The sequence below is a fragment of the Canis lupus genome, chromosome 6, assembly GCF_011100685.1.
Source record: "Canis lupus familiaris isolate Mischka breed German Shepherd chromosome 6, alternate assembly UU_Cfam_GSD_1.0, whole genome shotgun sequence".
Classification (NCBI taxonomy): domain Eukaryota; kingdom Metazoa; phylum Chordata; class Mammalia; order Carnivora; family Canidae; genus Canis; species Canis lupus.
The window spans coordinates 57,448,466-57,466,762 of record NC_049227.1 but is presented as its reverse complement, the minus strand read 5'-3'; the positions used below and the strand labels follow the sequence as shown (position 1 = coordinate 57,466,762).

General features: G+C 36.3%; 1 protein-coding gene across 1 annotated transcript in view; it reads left to right on the top strand.

Annotated features, from left to right (window-relative positions):
- Positions 1-18,297, top strand: part of BRDT (bromodomain testis associated) — a 58,135-nt gene that overhangs the window by 8,790 nt on the left and 31,048 nt on the right. Inside the window, exons 2-7 of the mRNA XM_038541388.1 lie at positions 2,859-2,992; positions 3,158-3,397; positions 4,327-4,464; positions 5,842-5,956; positions 15,974-16,146; positions 16,678-17,031. Of these exons, the coding sequence (XP_038397316.1) occupies positions 3,209-3,397; positions 4,327-4,464; positions 5,842-5,956; positions 15,974-16,146; positions 16,678-17,031 (969 nt within the window). The 5' untranslated portion in view covers positions 2,859-2,992; positions 3,158-3,208. The remainder of the gene's footprint in view (positions 1-2,858; positions 2,993-3,157; positions 3,398-4,326; positions 4,465-5,841; positions 5,957-15,973; positions 16,147-16,677; positions 17,032-18,297) is intronic.

Below are 18,297 nucleotides of genomic sequence, written 5' to 3'. Positions count from 1 at the left end.
CAAACATGGTAGTGGTGAAGCAGAGTAATGGCTGATGGATTAGCATTGGGAAGGAGGGGATAAGAATACCTACTCAAAATGAGGTTGTGAGGGAAAAGCATGGAGAAGATACTTAGAACACGCAACAAGGACTTTGTATTCAGACTATATGAAGAACTAAAAATAAGATAATAGTAGACAATCCAAAAGAAAAATGGGTAGGACTCTTCAACAGGTGATTGAAGAAGATATTCATGTGGTAAATAGACATATTAAAAAGGTGTTTCATATGAATCCTCAGTGAAATACAATGAGATCCCATTATACCCTCACCAGAATGACTGAAATGGAACAAACTGATACCAAATATTGACAAGAATGTAGGGAAGGTAGGATTCTCAGATTTCTGTTGTGCATATAAATTGGTACATTTTGGAAAACTGGTTATCTACTAAAGTTGAACACATATATAACCTCAGACCCAACAATTTTACTTCTGGGTTTATACTCAACATAATGCAAGCACATTTTCATTACAGTCATGTTCATGGAAGCGTTATTTATCAAACATTGGACACAACCCAAAAGTTACAACAAGAATGGATAGACTGGTATAATTCAATCATAGAATACTATACAGCAATGAAGATGAATGAATAACATAGTTAAATCTCACAAACATAACATTGATGCAAAGCCAGACTGTAATATATAGTAAATACTATATTTATGTAAAGGTCAAAATAATCACAATTTAAAGGGATAGAATTGATCATAGTGGTTATCTTTGTGAAAGAGGGAGGATATAGTGATTGGGACACTCCAAAGATAGACCAACTTGAAATAATTATAAAACAGTAAGAACCAGTTTCAGTTGCAAGACTAAAATATCTTTGTTCTTAACGACATTAAGAGTTTTAAGTTTTAGTTCATAGAGTGCCTGGGTGGCTCAGTGGTTGATCGTCTGCCTTTGGCTCAGGTCATGATCCCAGGGTCCTGGGTTTGAGTCCTGCATCGGGCTCCCTGTGGGGAGCCTGCTTCTCCCTCTGCCTATGTCTTTAACTCTCTCTCTGTGTCTCTCATGAATAAATAAATAAAATCTTTTAAAAAATAGTTTTTATGTTTGTGTAACATGAGAAGAGTGTAATGAAGTGTGATGAATTACAAGATTGATAATCACCTCCAAGTTAATTGGTTTCAGCATAGTGTTTCTTGATCCTGGCTACACATCACAAGCACTAGGGAAATTTAAAAAACAAGCAGATTTGCAACCCTTATCTCCAGTGCCCGGGCATTGCTATTTTTAAAATGATCCACAGTAACTCACACCCATTAGAACGGCTGCTGTTAAAAAAACAAAATGGAAAGGGTTGTGAGGATATGGTGAAACTAGAACCCGGTAGACTCTTGGTGAGAATGTGGTGTTGCAGGTGCTGTGGGAAACAGTACCAGATTTTAAAAAAAACAACTTACCATATGATCCCTCACTTCTCACTTCTGTACTTCTGAGGTCTATCCATACGAATTATAGGTTATTGAGGTGATAATTATACACCGATGTTAATAGCACTATTCACAACAGCCAAGAGGTGGAAGTTAACCCGTGTCTATTGATGAATGAATGGATACACAATATGGTATATATATATAATGAAATACTGAACCTTATTAAATGAAGGAAAGTCTGACATATGCTACAGTATAGATTAATCTTGAGGACATTATGCTAAGATAAACAGTCACACAAAAAGACAAATACTATATGATTCTACTTATAAGAGACCCTGAGTAGTTAAAGTCATAGAATCAAGTAAGAGTGGTGGTTGCCAGGACTGGGGGAGAGATGAGAATGAGGAGTTATTTAGTAGGTATAGAGTTTTGGTTTTGCAAGATGGAAAAGTTCTAGAGATTAACTGGTCAAAAATGAATATACTTAACGTTACTGAACTGTACACTTAAAAATGGTCAGATGATAGGAGCACCTGGGTCGCTCAGTCAATTAAGTGTCTGGCTCTGTCTCAGGTCAGGTCTTGATCTGAGGGTTGCAAGTTCAAGCCCCAAGTTGGGCTCCATGCTGGGCATGTAGCCTACTTAAAAAAAAAAAAATGGTTAAGATGGTAAATTTTATGTTACATATTTTATCATTTTTTTAAAGATTTTATTTATTCATGACAAAGAAGCAGAGACACAGGCAGAGGGAGAAGCAAGCTCCATGCAGGGAGCCTGACGAGGGACTCGATTCCAGGTTTCCAGGATCATACCCCGGGCTGAAGGCGGCGCCAAACCGCTGGGCCATCAGGGCTGCCCTGTTTATCATAATTTTTGAAGATTCAGAACTGGTTAATATGCAGTTGAGAACTAACACTGTTTTAATGGAAACAAAGATATATTGGCTAAAAATAACACTATTCTCAAAAAATAGATGATCTATTAAGTAATTGCACTTTTCATTATGTTGATATACTTGGTAGTGCCTTTGCTTTTTTATCCTTTAATAATGCTGTTTAGGAATGTTAGATACTGTCTGTCTGAAATACAAAGTTCTGTTTTTAATTTTAGATGTTTTAAAAAATTTTTTAGATGTTTTAGTATGCACTAAAGAGTAGCATTTAGCATGTGTCATATTTCTAATAGGTTTTAAAGTAAATTGCCTTAGGAGTGCCTGCCTAGCTCAGTTGATAAAACAAGAGTCGGTGACTCTTGATCCAAGGATCCTGAGTTCAAGCCCCACATTGGGGGTGGAGCCTACTTAAGTAAATAAATCACTTTAAGTTAGCTAGAAAAATCCTTTATTTTGCTTTTCTGCTTTCAGTGAATCAATAATTTTGGAGTAACTGTATACTACTGTTACATTTAACATTCCTATTATTTTTTACCAGAAACGTAAGACTTTCCCTGCTGAGACCTCAATTTGTGTTTTAGAAAGGCAGAAGTAATACTGTGAAAGTTTGAAATACCTTAAATCATCCAAAACTAAGGCATAATGAAACTACTCTTACCTATACAGACAAAGGTTTGTATTTGTTTACAAATGGATTTATTTATCATTTGGCTTTTTTGTTGTTTTAATCATGATGTGCTGTAAAGTATAATATTACTCTTTAACACTTTTTACTTCCTATAGAAACCATTTCAAATGTGCTTTGAAGGTAACTAAGTTTTGTTTTTGTGTTTTAAGGACATGTATTTATAGGCAACATTGTAATATCAGAATTTGACCCAGTTGACAATGTCTCTGTCAAGTCGACAAACAGCCATTGTTAACCCTCCACCACCAGAATATCTAAATACAAAGAAAAATGGGCGATTAACAAATCAACTGCAGTATCTACAAAAAATTGTTCTGAAGGCTTTATGGAAGCATAGCTTTTCCTGGCCTTTTCAGCAGCCTGTGGATGCTGTGAAACTAAAGTTGCCGGTAAGTATATCTTATGATTATGTTGGTTGTAAAAGAGAAAACCCTTGTGAACCCCTGAAAGAAAGAAACTAGTCTTTAATCTTATAAAATATATTGAATTTAATAAAGACCTCTAATTTATTCTGTATCACTGAAGAATTTCCCAATGAGTATTTTTTCCTAGACAACAAAGTTCATTTTTCTGAGCATTGAAATTCTTATTTTAACAGTTTGGTACATTATAATAGTCCATGTTTTCTTGTTATAGAATGTGTTATCTGACTTTTCTTTTTTTTTTTTTGAATGTGACTTTTTTAAAAAAGATTTATCTATTTAGAGAGAGAGAGAGTATGTGCATGTGTGAGCAGGGGAAGGGGCAGAGGGAGAAGGAGACAATCTCCAGCAGACTCATTGCAGGGCATGGAGCCTGATATGGGGCTTGATCTCATGCCCCAAGATCGTGACCTGAGCTGAAACCAAGAGTTGGATGCCCAACCAACTGAGGCACCCAGGGGGCTCTCGCTTGACCTTTTGATGCAAGTTCTCATGAAGGTGACCTTCATGAAGTTGCTCTTGACACTTCTTGGTAGACTTATGTGCATCATGTATAGAATTCAACTTTAGGTCTTCTGTTAGGTATTTTCAGCCATCTGATAACAGGATGGTTAAGTAATTTATGGCATAGTTAGTAAGTCATGGCACTGGGATTATACTCTGGATCTGTCAGATTCAACAAATTCTAGGTTTTACTTCTTTATGTCCTTCACTTTTTATTTTCCAGGATAGTTCTACTTTTACATCATTGTCTTTGTTATTCTTTGTTATATTTTCTCTGAAAAAAAAAAAAACATGGCTTAGTTTCTCAACACAAAAATTTTGGTTTAAACTTAAATTTAGTTGCAGTGAATTTGTTCTTACTAACATTTAGAATTTCTTCTTAAAAACTGTAGGATTATTACACCATTATAAAGACCCCAATGGATTTAAATACAATTAAGAAGCGCTTAGAACATAAATATTATGTGAGGGCTTCAGAATGTATAGAAGACTTCAACATAATGTTCTCAAATTGTTATTTATACAACAAGGTATGTAAGCCTTATGTTATACTTAATAATTCTTTGCTCTTATTTATAGAAGATGTATATAAAAAGTGTGCTGATTTTGGATTTCAAATCTTGATTTGGGGTATTTTACATATTTTTAAGAATAGTGTTTATTTTTTACTGGATTTCATGATTTTCATGTATCAGTATTTATTCAATCCATTTACCATCATTTTGCCTAAATAGCTGTAACGATTTGTTATGTTCTGAAAAATGAAATACCAATGATAGCTGGTTTCTGTGAGTATCATTTCAGAGCGTTCTCTACCATATTTCTACCATTTCAGTTATAAATGGTAAACTTTATTATATACTAATCTTAGTTAAATGTTCATGGTATGGACTCAAACAAATTACATACATATGAACTCTGTGTCAATTTAACTTAAAGATCTGACACATTCTGTTATGTTCCAGTAGTAGTATTTTCATTTGTGTTCATGCATTGGCTTGTCTGATAATATATGTGGACATTTGGACCTTAACTTTAACTTTTGTTTTCATCTGTAAAACTGGATTTATATATTCAGCTTTTTCTCCAAATAGTATTCCTGTTTTCTAGAGTGCTGCATTCTTTTTAAGCTGTTATATATCTAAACATTTTTTAACTTATATCCCATCTATTTAAAGTCACTAGTGATGCTGAAATGTAATAGAAATTTTGGTTCCCAAACTATCAGTCCCATCTTAAATTTAAGATTTCGCCAATATGAATTTTTTAAAATATCAGAAATAATGGGATTCTGAAAGTGCCATTGGTAACTTAATTTTAATTTAACAGTTCCAAGTAAACTTTTACATTTAACATTTTAAAATGAAGTTCAGTAACTTCAGGAGACTAAGGTACCTAACTTTGAAATAAGTGTTCTCTATTTTAGGCTTTCGCTTTGTAATTTACTTAGTTTTTTATCAGTGGTGAATAAAGCAAGCCAAAGACTTTTAAACAGATAGTTAGATTTAAAAACTGAGTTAGCTTTGCAGCATCATTCTGTCACTTAGTTAATTGAAAAGTGAATCACATTAAGTCAAATCATGCACTTTGCACAGCCATGAACATGTTTTGTTTTAACTTATTTGTGAAGTAGAAATTTTACTTTTTCGTATTAGTAGGATTGGTTGGATTGTAACCCTCTAGTACTAAGAAAGGTTACCTGGGTCATTTTTAGAAGTTAAAAGGGTAGAATGTTAGAATTTAAAATATGAACTGATACTTCTACTTCTTACACTTAATTTAGAAACAGTAAATACTGTTTAATAATGTCGAAGAGTACTGTGTCACTGCCCTTCTAAGGTAGCCTGAATTGTTGAAATTTGGTACAGTGACCATATTGTGTAACCTTATGTTTATATATTTTCTAGCCTGGAGATGACATTGTTCTTATGGCACAAGCTCTAGAGAAGTTGTTTAGGCAGAAATTATCTCAGATGCCACAAGAAGAACAAATTGTGGGTGGTAAGGAAAGAGTAAAGAAAGGTAAGACAGAAAAGGTTTAAGTTTTCTTACTTTCTCTGTCTTTTGTATTATATATGAATGTATGTAAGTACATGTATAAATATAATGACTAGAACTAAATAATAAATCCTTCAAAGGAGATAGACATTCAGAAGTTCTTCTATATGCTAGGACACCCAGATGGCATGTCAGCTAAGTGTCTGACTCTTGTTTTGTAGTCAGGACCTGATCTCAGGGCTGTGGGATTGAGCCCCACACTAGGCTATGTGCAGACTTGGCTTCGAACTTTCCCTCCCTCTTCCTTTATCTACCACCACTACCATGTGCATGTTTCTCTCTCAAAATAAATATATTAAAAAAAATCCTTCTATATCCTATTGTATTCGTATAAAATGTCCATTTAAACAATAAGGCAAACTTTGAAAAGAAAGATGGCTATCATGCAAGATTAGGGAGGATTGTATTGATTATGGCTCCAATGCCATAGTATAATATAGTGCCATTCACACAGTAGGCACTTATAAATTTATTAGTATTTTTTAAAAGATTTTATTTATTCATGAGAAATACAGAGAGAGAGAGAGAGAGAGCCAGAGATACAGGCAGAGGGAGAAGCAGGCTCCATGCAGAGAGCCCAATGTGGGGCTTGATCCTGGAACTCCAAGATCACACCCTGAGCCAAAGGCAGACGCTCAACCGCTGAGCCACCCAGGTATCCTAATTTTATTAGTATTTTTAGTGGATTTTGTATCTGTACTGTACTAATAAGAGGGCCAAAATTGTCAATGTTCCTTGTACCAAAAGATCCCATAGCTAAGAATGAAATGTTACTGTTGAGTCTGAATATCCTCCTTTTTTCTCTTTCTTAATTAAAACCAAACCAAACAAAAAAACCACTTTACAGCTGATATTTTAATATGAGCTACAAAATAATCTTAAGTATTCAAATGGATTTATTGTAGAGGTTAACCAATCCTGTCATAGATGAAATGTTTTATTTTTGGATCAGTCATGGTGTACATTTTAGATAAATTCCTTAATTCCATGTTAGTTTCTTTTTGTATAATGTTAGGAAAATATTTCACTTTCATGGTTGTAAATGTTTATAAAGTTAAGTGGCTGGGATGTAGGAGACTTACCCCACTACAAACATTGTTTTTATTGGTAATGTATACTTTTTTCCTTGTTGGTAGATCTTTAAGATGGGTCATGACTTAAAGCTTTACTTAATCCTGTGAGATAGCCACTCTTTTTTTTTTTTTTCTTTCTTTTTTTTTTTTTTTTTAAGATTTTATTTATTCATAGAGACACAGAGAGAGGGGCAGAGACACAGGCAGAGGGAGAAGCAGGCTCCACACAGGAAGCCTGACGTGGGACTTGATCCTGGGTCTCCAGGATCACACCCCAGGCTGCAGATGGCGCTAAACCACTGCTCCACCGGGGCTGCCCTAGTCACTCTATTTTTATTAAGATTTTATTTATTTATTCATGAGAGACACAGTGAGAGGCGGAGAAGCAGGCTCACTGCAGGGAGCCTGATGCAGCACTCATCCCAGGGCCCGGGATCACGACCTGAGCCAAAGGTAGATGCTCAACCACTGAGCCACCCAAGTGCCCTGATATTCACTCTTTTATTAAAGTTTTTATTTTTTTTTCTCACCTTTGGAAAAGATTGAACTTAAGTCTGAAAATATAAGGCCTAGGGTTCTGAAAGAAAATTAAAATAAATCCTTACAGGGGTGCCTGGGTGGCTCAGTCGGTTAAGCATCTGCCTTTGGCTGAGGTCTTGATCCTGGACTCCCAGTAGCCAGTACCAAGTCTGGCTCCCTGCTTGGGGGGAGAGTCTGCTTCTCCCTTTGCCCCTCATGTGCCTGTGTGCACATTCTTTCTATCTCTCCCTTTCTCTCAAATAAATAAAATCTTAAAAAAATAAAATAAAAATAAAACAAACCCTTTTAAGTTAGATAATATATAGATTAGTATGCAATTTAAATTGTTAAAGCAGAGTGATAATCATTGCTGACTTAAAATATTATTTCTAGCATGCTTCCCTTAAAAAAACACTTTAATACATTCCTGATATTTAAGTTGTAGCTACATTTTCGGGTGATCAGATAACTGCTAAAGCATAAGTTTCCCTCAGACAAAATTTCTTTGACTTTGTTTGTCAATATGTATTTGGATGTTTGTCCCTTATAATGCCCATTTTATGGGGTTACCACCCTAACTCTCAAGTTTAATTTACATTTTAGTTTCAAATAAAATTTGAGGGGCACCTGTGTGGCTCATTCGGTTTACCAGGGGACTTGATTTCAGCTCAGGTCATGATCTCAGAGTTCTGGGATAGAGCCTTGTGTAGGGCTTTGTGCTCAGTCAGGAGTCTGCTTCAGGATTCCCTTTGTCTCTTCCTCCACTCTGTCTCTGTCTCTCTAAAATGAATGGAATAGGGTGCCTGAGTGGCTCAGTCAGTTTAGTGTCTGCCTTTGGCTCAGGTTATGATCCCAAGGTCCTGGGATCAAGTCCTAAGTCAGGCTTAGTGAAGAGTCTGTTTCTCCCTCTGCTCCCTTCCCCCACTTGTGCGTGCTCTCTCTCTCTCTCTCTCTTTCTCTCTCTTTCTTTCTCTGTCTCCAATAAATAAATAAAATCTTTTTAAAAATAAAATGAATGGGGGGATCCCTGAGTGGCTCAGCGGTTGGGCACCTGCCTTTGGCCCAGGGCACGATCCTGGAGTCCTGGGATGGAGTCCTGCATCGGGCTCCCGACATGGAGCCTGCTTCTCCCTCTGCCTGTGTCTCTGCCTCTCTCTCTCTCATAAATAAATAAATAAATCTTTAAAAAAAAAATAAAAGGTTTTTTAATAAAATAAAATGGATATATCTTTAAAAGTAAATATAGCTTAAAATAACAGTGAGAAAATGTTATAATAAAAGTCAGATGAATATTATGCATATATGTGCTTTGGTTCAAAAATGTAGGAAACTGATTCACACTGGTAAACCTGGGAAAGGCTTTAGTGGTGATAGAACTTGAGTCTGGCCTTGAGGGATTAGTGGGATTTGGCTGTGGAGTAAAAATCGAGGTTTCCAATTAATTTTTTCTGGGAGCATTCTACTGCCAGAGTCATGTCATTTTTATGCACAGTGGTAGGGAAGCTGTCATTATGACAGTAGGGAGTCCAAATAATGTGGTTACATGTTGCTACTTTATGGAAAAAGAAAACATTAAAATTTAGTACAGTAAATTGAATTGGTGTTGACTTATTTTTTTTTTTAAAGATTTATTTATTTATTTATGATAGACATAGAGAGAAAGAGAGGCAGAGATACAGGAGGAGGGAGAAGCAGGCTCCATGCCGGGAGCCTGACGCGGGACTCGATCCCGGGATCGCACCCTGGGTCAAAGTCAGGCTGAGCCACCCAGGGATCCCCGGTGTTGACTTATTGATTGATGAAATACTTGAGTAACTTTTAGGTGCTACAGCATAGTTCTGCGTACCCGGCATATATCAATGAATGAAACAAAAAATTTTGCCACCTTGGAGTTTACGTTCTAGTAGAGAAAGAGGCAAATACATATTATGGGTTCTGAGTGGGCCTCATTAGGAAGTTAAGATTTGAACAAAGAACAAAATTCCAGGCAGAGGGATCAGCTAGAGCAAAAGTCTAAGAACAGGATCCTTTCCTCCTCTGTCACTTTGGGACATTGCCTTCATGACCTGGATATTCTCTCTTCCGTCTTGACCTTGTCAAGGATTTTTATTCCTTTGGTTCTGTTTCTAACATCCTTAATCTCTCTTTTGTAGAGTTAGTCCCATTACTCGTAAACAAGCTGTAGTAGCTTATCTTTTTTTTTTTTTTTAAGATTTTATTTATTTATTCGAGACACAGAGAGAGAGGCAGAGACACAGGCAGAGGGGAGAAGCAGGCTCCATGCAGGGCGTCTGATGTGGGATTCGATCCTGTGACTTCAGGATCACGCCCTGGGCAGAAGGCAGGCACTAAACCACTGAGCCACCCAGGGATCCCGTATCTTACCTTTAAAATTCATGTTTTGGGGATCCGTGGGTGGCTCAGCGGTTTGGTGCCTGCCTTCGGCCCAGGGTGTCATCATGGGGTCCTGGGATTGAGTCCTGCATCGGGCTTCCTGAGTGAAGCCTGCTTCTCTGTGTCTCTGCCTGTGTGTGTGTGTGCGTGTGTGTGTGCGCGCGCGCATGTGTCTCATGAATAAATTAAATAAAATCTTTAAAAAAAATTTGTGTTTTACTTGTTTCTTTCTGGCTGCTGTTCCATTTTTTGCTTTTCTCTTATACATTCATGAATTCATTTCAATATAAGCTCTAGCTTCACTATATCACCTAGAAAATTCTTAACCACACTACTTTAAAAGTTCTTGTCAGTTACGGTTACTTACAGTTTTGATGTGGCAAAATTTAAGTAAATTTTTTCTATTCTCATTTTATTTAACCTCTATCAGTATTTGCATTAGAAGGCTACTCTTTTTTTTTCAATTGATTAGAGAATATAAATTTTATTTTCATAAGTCCAAAAATAGAATGTTACTTTATTATGATTTTGATTTTTTTTCTCACAAAATCAAATTTTATTCAGCCAAGGCAGGAATTAGTAAATAGCTAAATACTTATCATAACGGTTGTAGAAAACTTTGCTATGTTCATCCTTTTTTAAAAAAATTAAATTCAGTTAATTAACATATAATGTATTATTTTTTACAGAGGTAGAGTTCAGTGATCCATCAGTCTTAGATAATACCCAGTGCTCATGACATCATGTGCCCTCCTCAGTGTCCATCAACCATTACCCCATTCTCCCACCTCCCTCCCCTCTAGCAAACCTAAATTTCTTTCTTAGGATTAAGAATCTCTTATCGTTTATCTCAATCTCTGATTTTGTCTTATTTTTCCTTCCCTTCCCCTATGATCCTCAGTTTTGTTTCTTAAATTCCATGTATGAGTGATTTCATTTTTTTTTAAGACCAGTACTCCTTTTAACATTTTTTAAAAGATTTTATTTATTCATGAGAGACACAGTGAGAGAGACAGAGGCAGAGGGAGAAGCAGGCTCCATGCAGGGAGCCCGATGCGTGACTCAATCCTGGGACCCCAGGATCACGCCCTGGTCTGAAGGCGGTGCTAAACCATTGAGCTACCCGGGCTGCCCAGGATTTTATTTTTTTGATGGCTGAGTAGTCATTGTGTGTGTGTGTGTATCCCCCACATCTTTATCCATTCATCTGTCGATGGATATCGGGGCTCTTTCCATAATTTGGCTATTGTGGACATTGCTGCTATGAACATTGGGGTACAAGTGCTCCTTCAAATCACTACTTTTATATGTTTGGGGCAATAATTGGTAGAGCAATTGCTCTATTTTTAACTTTTTGAGAAACCTACATACTGTTTCCCATAGTGGCTGCACCAGCTTACATTCCCTCCAACAGTGTAAGAGGGTTCCCTTTTTCCATATCCTTGCCAACATTTGTTGTTTCCTGTCTTGTTAATTTTAGCCATTCTGACTGGTGTGAGGTAGTATCTTATTGTGTTTTTTTTTTTAATTTTTATTTATTTATGATAGTCACACAAAGAGAGAGAGAGAGGCAGAGACACAGGCAGAAGGAGAAGCAGGTTCCACGCACCGGGATGCCTGACGTGGGATTCAATCCAGGGTCTCCAGGATCGCGCCCTGGGCCAAAGGCAGGCGCTAAACTGCTGCGCCACCCACGGATCCCCTTATTGTGGTTTTGATTTGTATTTCCCTGATAATGAGTGATGTTGAGCATTTTTTCATCTATCTGGTGGCCATTTGTAGGTCTACTTTGAAGAAATGTCTGTTCATGCCTTCTGCCTATTTCTTGATTGGATTATTTGTTCTTAGGGTATTGAGTTTGATAAGTTCTTTAGAGATTTTGGATACTATCCCTTTATCTGATAAGACATTTGCATATATCTTCTCCCATTCTGTCAATTGTCTTTTGTTTTTGTTGACTGTTTCCTTTGTTGTGTAGAAGCTTTTAATCTTGATGAAGTCCCAATAGTTCATTTTTGCCAGTGTCTCCCTGGCCTTTGGAGATGTGTCTAGTAAGAAGTTGCTACAGCTGAGGTCATAGAGGTTGCTGCCTCTGTTCTCTTGGATTTTGATGGTTTCCTTTCTTACATTTAGGTCTTTCATCCATGTTGAGTCCATTTGTGAGTATGATATAAGGAAATGGTCCAGTTTGATTATTCTGCATGTGGCTGTCCAATTTTCCCAACACCATTTGTTGAAGAAACTGTCTTTTTCCATTGGCTATTCTTTCCTGCTTTGTGGAAGATTAGTTGACCATAGAATTGAGGGTCCATTTCTGGGTTCTCTATTCTATTTATCTATGCGTCTGTTTTTGTGCCAGTACCATACTGTCTTGAGGATACACTTTGTGATAGAGCTTGAAGTCCGGGATTGTGATGCCACCAGTTCTGGTTTTCTTTTTCAACATTACTTTGGCTATTTGGGGTCTTTTGTGGTTCCATACAAATTTTAGGATTATTTGTTTCAACTCTGTGAAAAAAGTTGATGGTATTGTGATATGCATTGCATTGAATGTATAGATTACTCTAGGTAGCGTAGACATTCTCACAATATTTGTTTTTCCACTCCATAAGCATGGAATGCTTTTCCGTTTCTTTGTCTCTTCCTCAATTTCTTTCATGAGTGTTATGTAGTTTTCTGAGTACAAATCCTTTGTCTCTCTGGTTAGGTTTATTCCTACATAGAGTATCATGTCATCTTTGAAGGGTGAGAGTTTGACTTCTTTGCCAATTCAGATGCCTTTTACTTTTTTGTTGTCTGATTGCTAAGGCTAGGACTTCTAGTACTATGTTGAACAACCATGGTGAACGTGGACATCCCTGCTGTGTTCCTACCTTAGGGGAAAAGCTCTCAGTTTTTCCCCATTGGGAATGATATTCACTGCGGGCTTTTCATATATGGCTTTTATGAGATGGAGGTATGTTATCTCTGTCCCTACACTGTGAAAGTTTTCATCAAATGCTTTTTCTGCATCTATTGAGAGGATCATGAGGTTCTTGTCCTTTCATTATTAATTTAGTGTATCACATTGATTGATTCATGGATTTTCAGTCACCCTTGCAACCCAGGAATAAATCCCAGTTGGTCACAGTGAATAATCCTTTTAACTTACTCTTTCTTGAAATTCCTTTATTCTTGGTGCACACTCTAGTTTTGTGAATTTATTTCCCATTCTGTATCTCTTGGCATTATCATCCTTTTCTGTTAAATCTCTAAAATACTAGATTTTTCTTTTCAGGGCTTGATATTAGGTATTCTTTTTCTAAATTCCATGTGTGTGCTATTAATCCCCAAATTTACATCTCTAATATAGTCTTCTCTGAGCAACCAACTATTATCCTCAAGCCACTGGACATTTTCACTTGGATGTCTTATACACATCTTAACATTTAACTGGCTCACAGTTAAACACTGATGTTCCTCAGATTCTTCTGTGTAGTTGAAAATGGTATTAATACACAGTTATTTAAGCTATAATAGTAGAATTTGTCCTTGATTCCTTCCTTGTTTTGATTCTTTCTCACATTCTGTTCATTAGTAAGTCAGTTGTATTCAACCCTCAAATTGTTTTTGCAATGATCCTAGTTGAGGCTACCATCTTCTTACTCCCTGTGATCCTGATTATTTCTGTGGTCTGTTGTTTACACAAGAGCTAAGGCAGTATTTTAAAAATAAACTAGAATACATCATTAACCTGCTTAAAGCTTCTCTTTAGCTTCCCATGTTAAAATGAAATCTAACTTCCTACTGTGGCCCTTTGTGATCTGGTATTTGCCTAATTCTCCATTCTCCTTTTGAACTACTTCTCACTCACTGAAGTTTTCCCTACTGATTGTCTTAAAATACATTTTTACTGCCACCCCATTCTCTGGCTGGCTACTTCTTATCTTTACAGTAACATCTTAATTGGTGTCTCTTCAGAGAGGTCTACATTGGCTGTTTATAGTAGCTCTCTGCCTTATTTTTTTCAACACCCCATTTATTTCCATTCTAGCACTTAACATCACTTGCAATCAGTTTGATTGCTTTTCTCCCTATTAAACTAGACAATGTCCTCACCAAGTACAAAAACTTTGTATGTATCTTGTTCATTATTGTGCCCTAGCACCGAGAATGGTAGCCTGATACATAATTGGCATGCAGTAGATGTTCACAGGGCCCTCTTATGTTCCAAGTACTGTATGAGGCATGAGAAATATTGTAGAGATCAAAACAAAATCCCTCCCCCTCACAGAGCTTTTTGTTCTAGTTAAGGAACTTGGTAAAATTAAGTAAATGTCAGGATTCCTCATTATGCTTTGCTGTTTAGCTTTTGAGTTCAAAGAGCCACAGTTGGGCTATCAAAAGATATGAGGTTATCTCAATCTATTTGTTTCTTAAATTTTAATTAGTAGATAATGAGAACTCAGAGATTGAGGAATATAAACTCTATCTTAAAATATATTCATATCTATTTGGTTCCTGAGTTTGTTAAGAATTCGGAGAGTCTGGAGTACCAATATGATGTGTGTTGAATGTTATAATGGCAGGAAAAAAATAAGAATGAGAGAACAAGAAAGTAATGGGGGTCAAAAGAGAGGGTTGTTTTACATAGGATGGCTCGAGAAGGTAATATTTCAGTAGAGGTATAAAGGGAATTTAGAATGAGCCATAAGGATATCTCCCAGGCAGAGAAAACAGTCTGCTATGCTTACCAAATTTGAGGGCAGCAAGCCAATAGGCTGAAGTGAAATAAGTGTAGGGGGTAGTGATAGGAAATGAGAGTGGGAAGAGTGGGGGTGGGAGCATGCATAGGTAGAGACATCATGAAGGTTCTTACAAGCCATCGTAGGGACTTTGGCTTTTACTTAGTAAGATTAGAAGTCATTGAGCAGAAGGGTTATGATCTTATTTGAATTTTAAAATATCACTTTGATTGTGGGGCACTTGGGTGGCTTAGTCAGTTAAGCTTCTGCTTCTGCTCAGGTCATGATCCCTAGGTCCTGGGATCAAGCCCCGCATTGGGCTCCCTGAGGGAGTCTGCAAGTCCCTCTCCCTCTGTCCACCCCCCCCCCCCCGCCCCCCCGGCTCGTGCTCTCACTCTCTCTTTCTCAAGTAAATAAAATCTTTTTAAAAATATCCCTTTGCTATTTTGGGAATAGACTACAGGATGTAAAAGCAGAAGAAGGAAGGCCTCCTAGGGTGCTACTTGCAATAAGAGAATTGATGATGCCTGGAACCAGGGTGATTACCACTTGTAATAGTAACCAGATTCTGGATAAAAAGATAGAGCCAAATGGGTTTGCTGATGGATTGGGATATTAGATTTGAAATACGGTGGAGTCAAAGATCACTCCAAGGTTTTTGGCTTGAAAAATTAAAAGAATAGAGTTACCTTGATAGAAGGATAGACTTTTGAAATAATAGATTCCAGAGTGATGTTGATCCAAATGTCGTTAAGTCATATTTTCTCTGGGAACATACAGGGTGGAAGAACATACACAATTGTTCTTTTGGCAGAATCACCTGAAGGATATATAGATGAGAGAATTATATTCCTATCTGTTTTGTGTCACTCAATCTCTGTCACAATTTTAAAGTTCTTGGATATTTATACAGAGCATTCTGGAGACCTCACATAGTAGTATTTACTTTGTCTCCAGGATGTCTCAAATTTTTGCTTGTATTCACAGCTACCTGAAACTAATCACAGAGCTCTATTAGTGTGAGTTTAATAAGCCAGACACCTTTTTGAATAAAATTGATAAGTCTACCATTAATAGCAGGTTTGGAGTCTCTAGTATTATATCGAAATTGGTCTAACAACTGTTACAAGTATGAATGGGAGGGTTTCAAAGGGGAATGGGAATATTGTGTTTATATTGCTAAAAAACTGAACTAAGTGAATTAAAGTAGAATACTAAGGGAAAAGTAGTTTACATTTTACTCATATTGACTCTGGTTCACACTTTAATAGGCATTCAACATAATGTAACGGTTCCTTCTGTTAAAGAAAAACAATCCCCCAAAGCACTGGAAAAAGTATTTAAGCAGCAAGTGATTCCCTCTGTATTTCCTGAGACATCTATGTCTCCTTCAAACATGGCACAAGGTACTCCACTCAACTCTACCTCACAAACAGTGGCTCAAGTAAGTTCATTGTAGCTTTAAAAAATTTCAGTGTAAGGGGTTGTTGTGACTAAACCTTTGTTAAGTTAATATGAAAATTGGTCTTCGGTATACCACAGTCAATCTTTTTGTCTGTGTATATTTTGTAACAGAGACCTAGGATGTGAACCAAATTTTAGAGATTTCTTGGTAGAATTTGAACTAGTTTAGTATATTTTTAGTATTAATATTGATTGCCCAACTACCTATTTTATGTGTGTTATACAACTTCTGTTGGGTTGATAATTTAAAATTGTATACTCTAGCTGATTTCAGGTATTCAGAAACTTTTTTTTAACTGATTTTTTCATATATCTTTCATTTATCTCAAAGGTTTATTCAAGACAATTCTTTGGATATTAGGAAGAAAATACTTAAACTATTTTATTTTACCTACAAAAGAGAAATTAGCCTTTACTAATATTTAGTATGGGGAAGACTTGGTTCTGGCAAGGTTGAAAACTTGCTCTGAATATCCCCGTAATTATAGTTTTTGTTGTTGAATTATTTCAGGTTACAAGGGGTGTGAAGAGGAAAGCAGATACCACAACTCCTACAGCTGCAGTAGTTAAAGCAAGTGGCGAATCTTCCCCAACACTTACAGAACAAAAATCAGTGAAAACACCACCTCTAAAAGAAAATGTGCTGAAGACTGTTTTTCCAGATTCTCAGCAACAATGTAAAGTTGTAAAGAATGTTAAAGTGACCGAACAGTTAAGGCACTGTAGTGAGATTCTTAAAGAAATGCTTGCAAAGAAACACTTGTCCTATGCATGGCCCTTTTATAATCCTGTTGATGTTCATGCTTTGGGGCTCCATAACTACTATGACATTGTGAAAAATCCAATGGATCTTGGAACTATTAAGGTAAATGTTATCTTAATAGGAGGAACCTCTTTTCTTGATTATAAAAGTAACCTTATCATTGTAAAAAATTGTATTAATTCAGAAAAAGATAAGAAAATTAAAATTGTTAGTAAGTCATATCACCTGGAATGAGTCATAGGAAAATTTTTAAATCTCTTTCTTTTTCTTCTATTCAAACATACCCATGGTTCTTTGCCACAATGTTTGAGTTACAGTATTATAATATAACTCTGTACCCTGAATTTTCACTTAGTATATTATGAACATTTTCTCCTTACATATTCAAGATTATATTTTTAATAATTGCATGATTCTGATGCAGTGTTTTTGGGTTTTTTATTTTGTTTTTTTTTTTGTTTTTTTGGAGGGGATAAGGCATTTATGTAGTTTCCAGGCCTCTCTACATTTTTTTAATTTTTGGTTGTTTGCTGGCTTCATCCGGGTTTTTGAACTAATTATTATCTTTTTAATTTCTTTTTTTTTTTTTACTTTTTTTTTAAGTAAACTGACCCCCAACGTGGGCCTCAGATTTGTGACCCCAAGATCAAGAATTAATCAACATATAGTTGACATACAATGTTATGATTGAGATGTACAATACAATGATTTGACAGTTCTGTACTTTATGCAGTGCTCACCATGAAAGTATAGATCTGTCACAATATATAATGTTATTATGATATTATTGAGTATATATTCCCTATTCTATACTTTTCAACCCTGTGGTTTATTTCTTAAGTAACAGTTTGTACCTCTTAATCTCTGTCATTTATTTCACTCATCTCCCACGTCCCCCTTGCAATCATCAGTTTGTTCTTAGTACTTATGAGACTATTTCTGTGTATATGAGTGTTTGTTTTTTTAGATTCCACATACAAGTGAAATGATGTGCTATTTGTCTTTCTCTGTCCTATTTCCCTTAGCATAATACTCTAGATCAGTCCACATTGTTGCAGATGACAAGATCTCATCCATTCTACTGTGTGTGTGTGTGTGTGTGTGTGTGTGTGTGTGTGTGGAGAGAGAGAGAGAGAGCGACATCTTTATCCATTCATCTGTTGATAGACACTGAGGTTGCTTCCATATCTTGGCTGTTGTATATAATACTGCAATAAACAGGGGTGCATATATCTTTTTGAGTTAGTATTTTTGTTTTCTCATATGAATTATTTATAGATCTTGGATAGTAACCCATATAAGATACTTAATTTGCACATCTCTTCTCCTATTCAGTTGGTTGCCTTTTTGTCTTATGATATTCTTCAC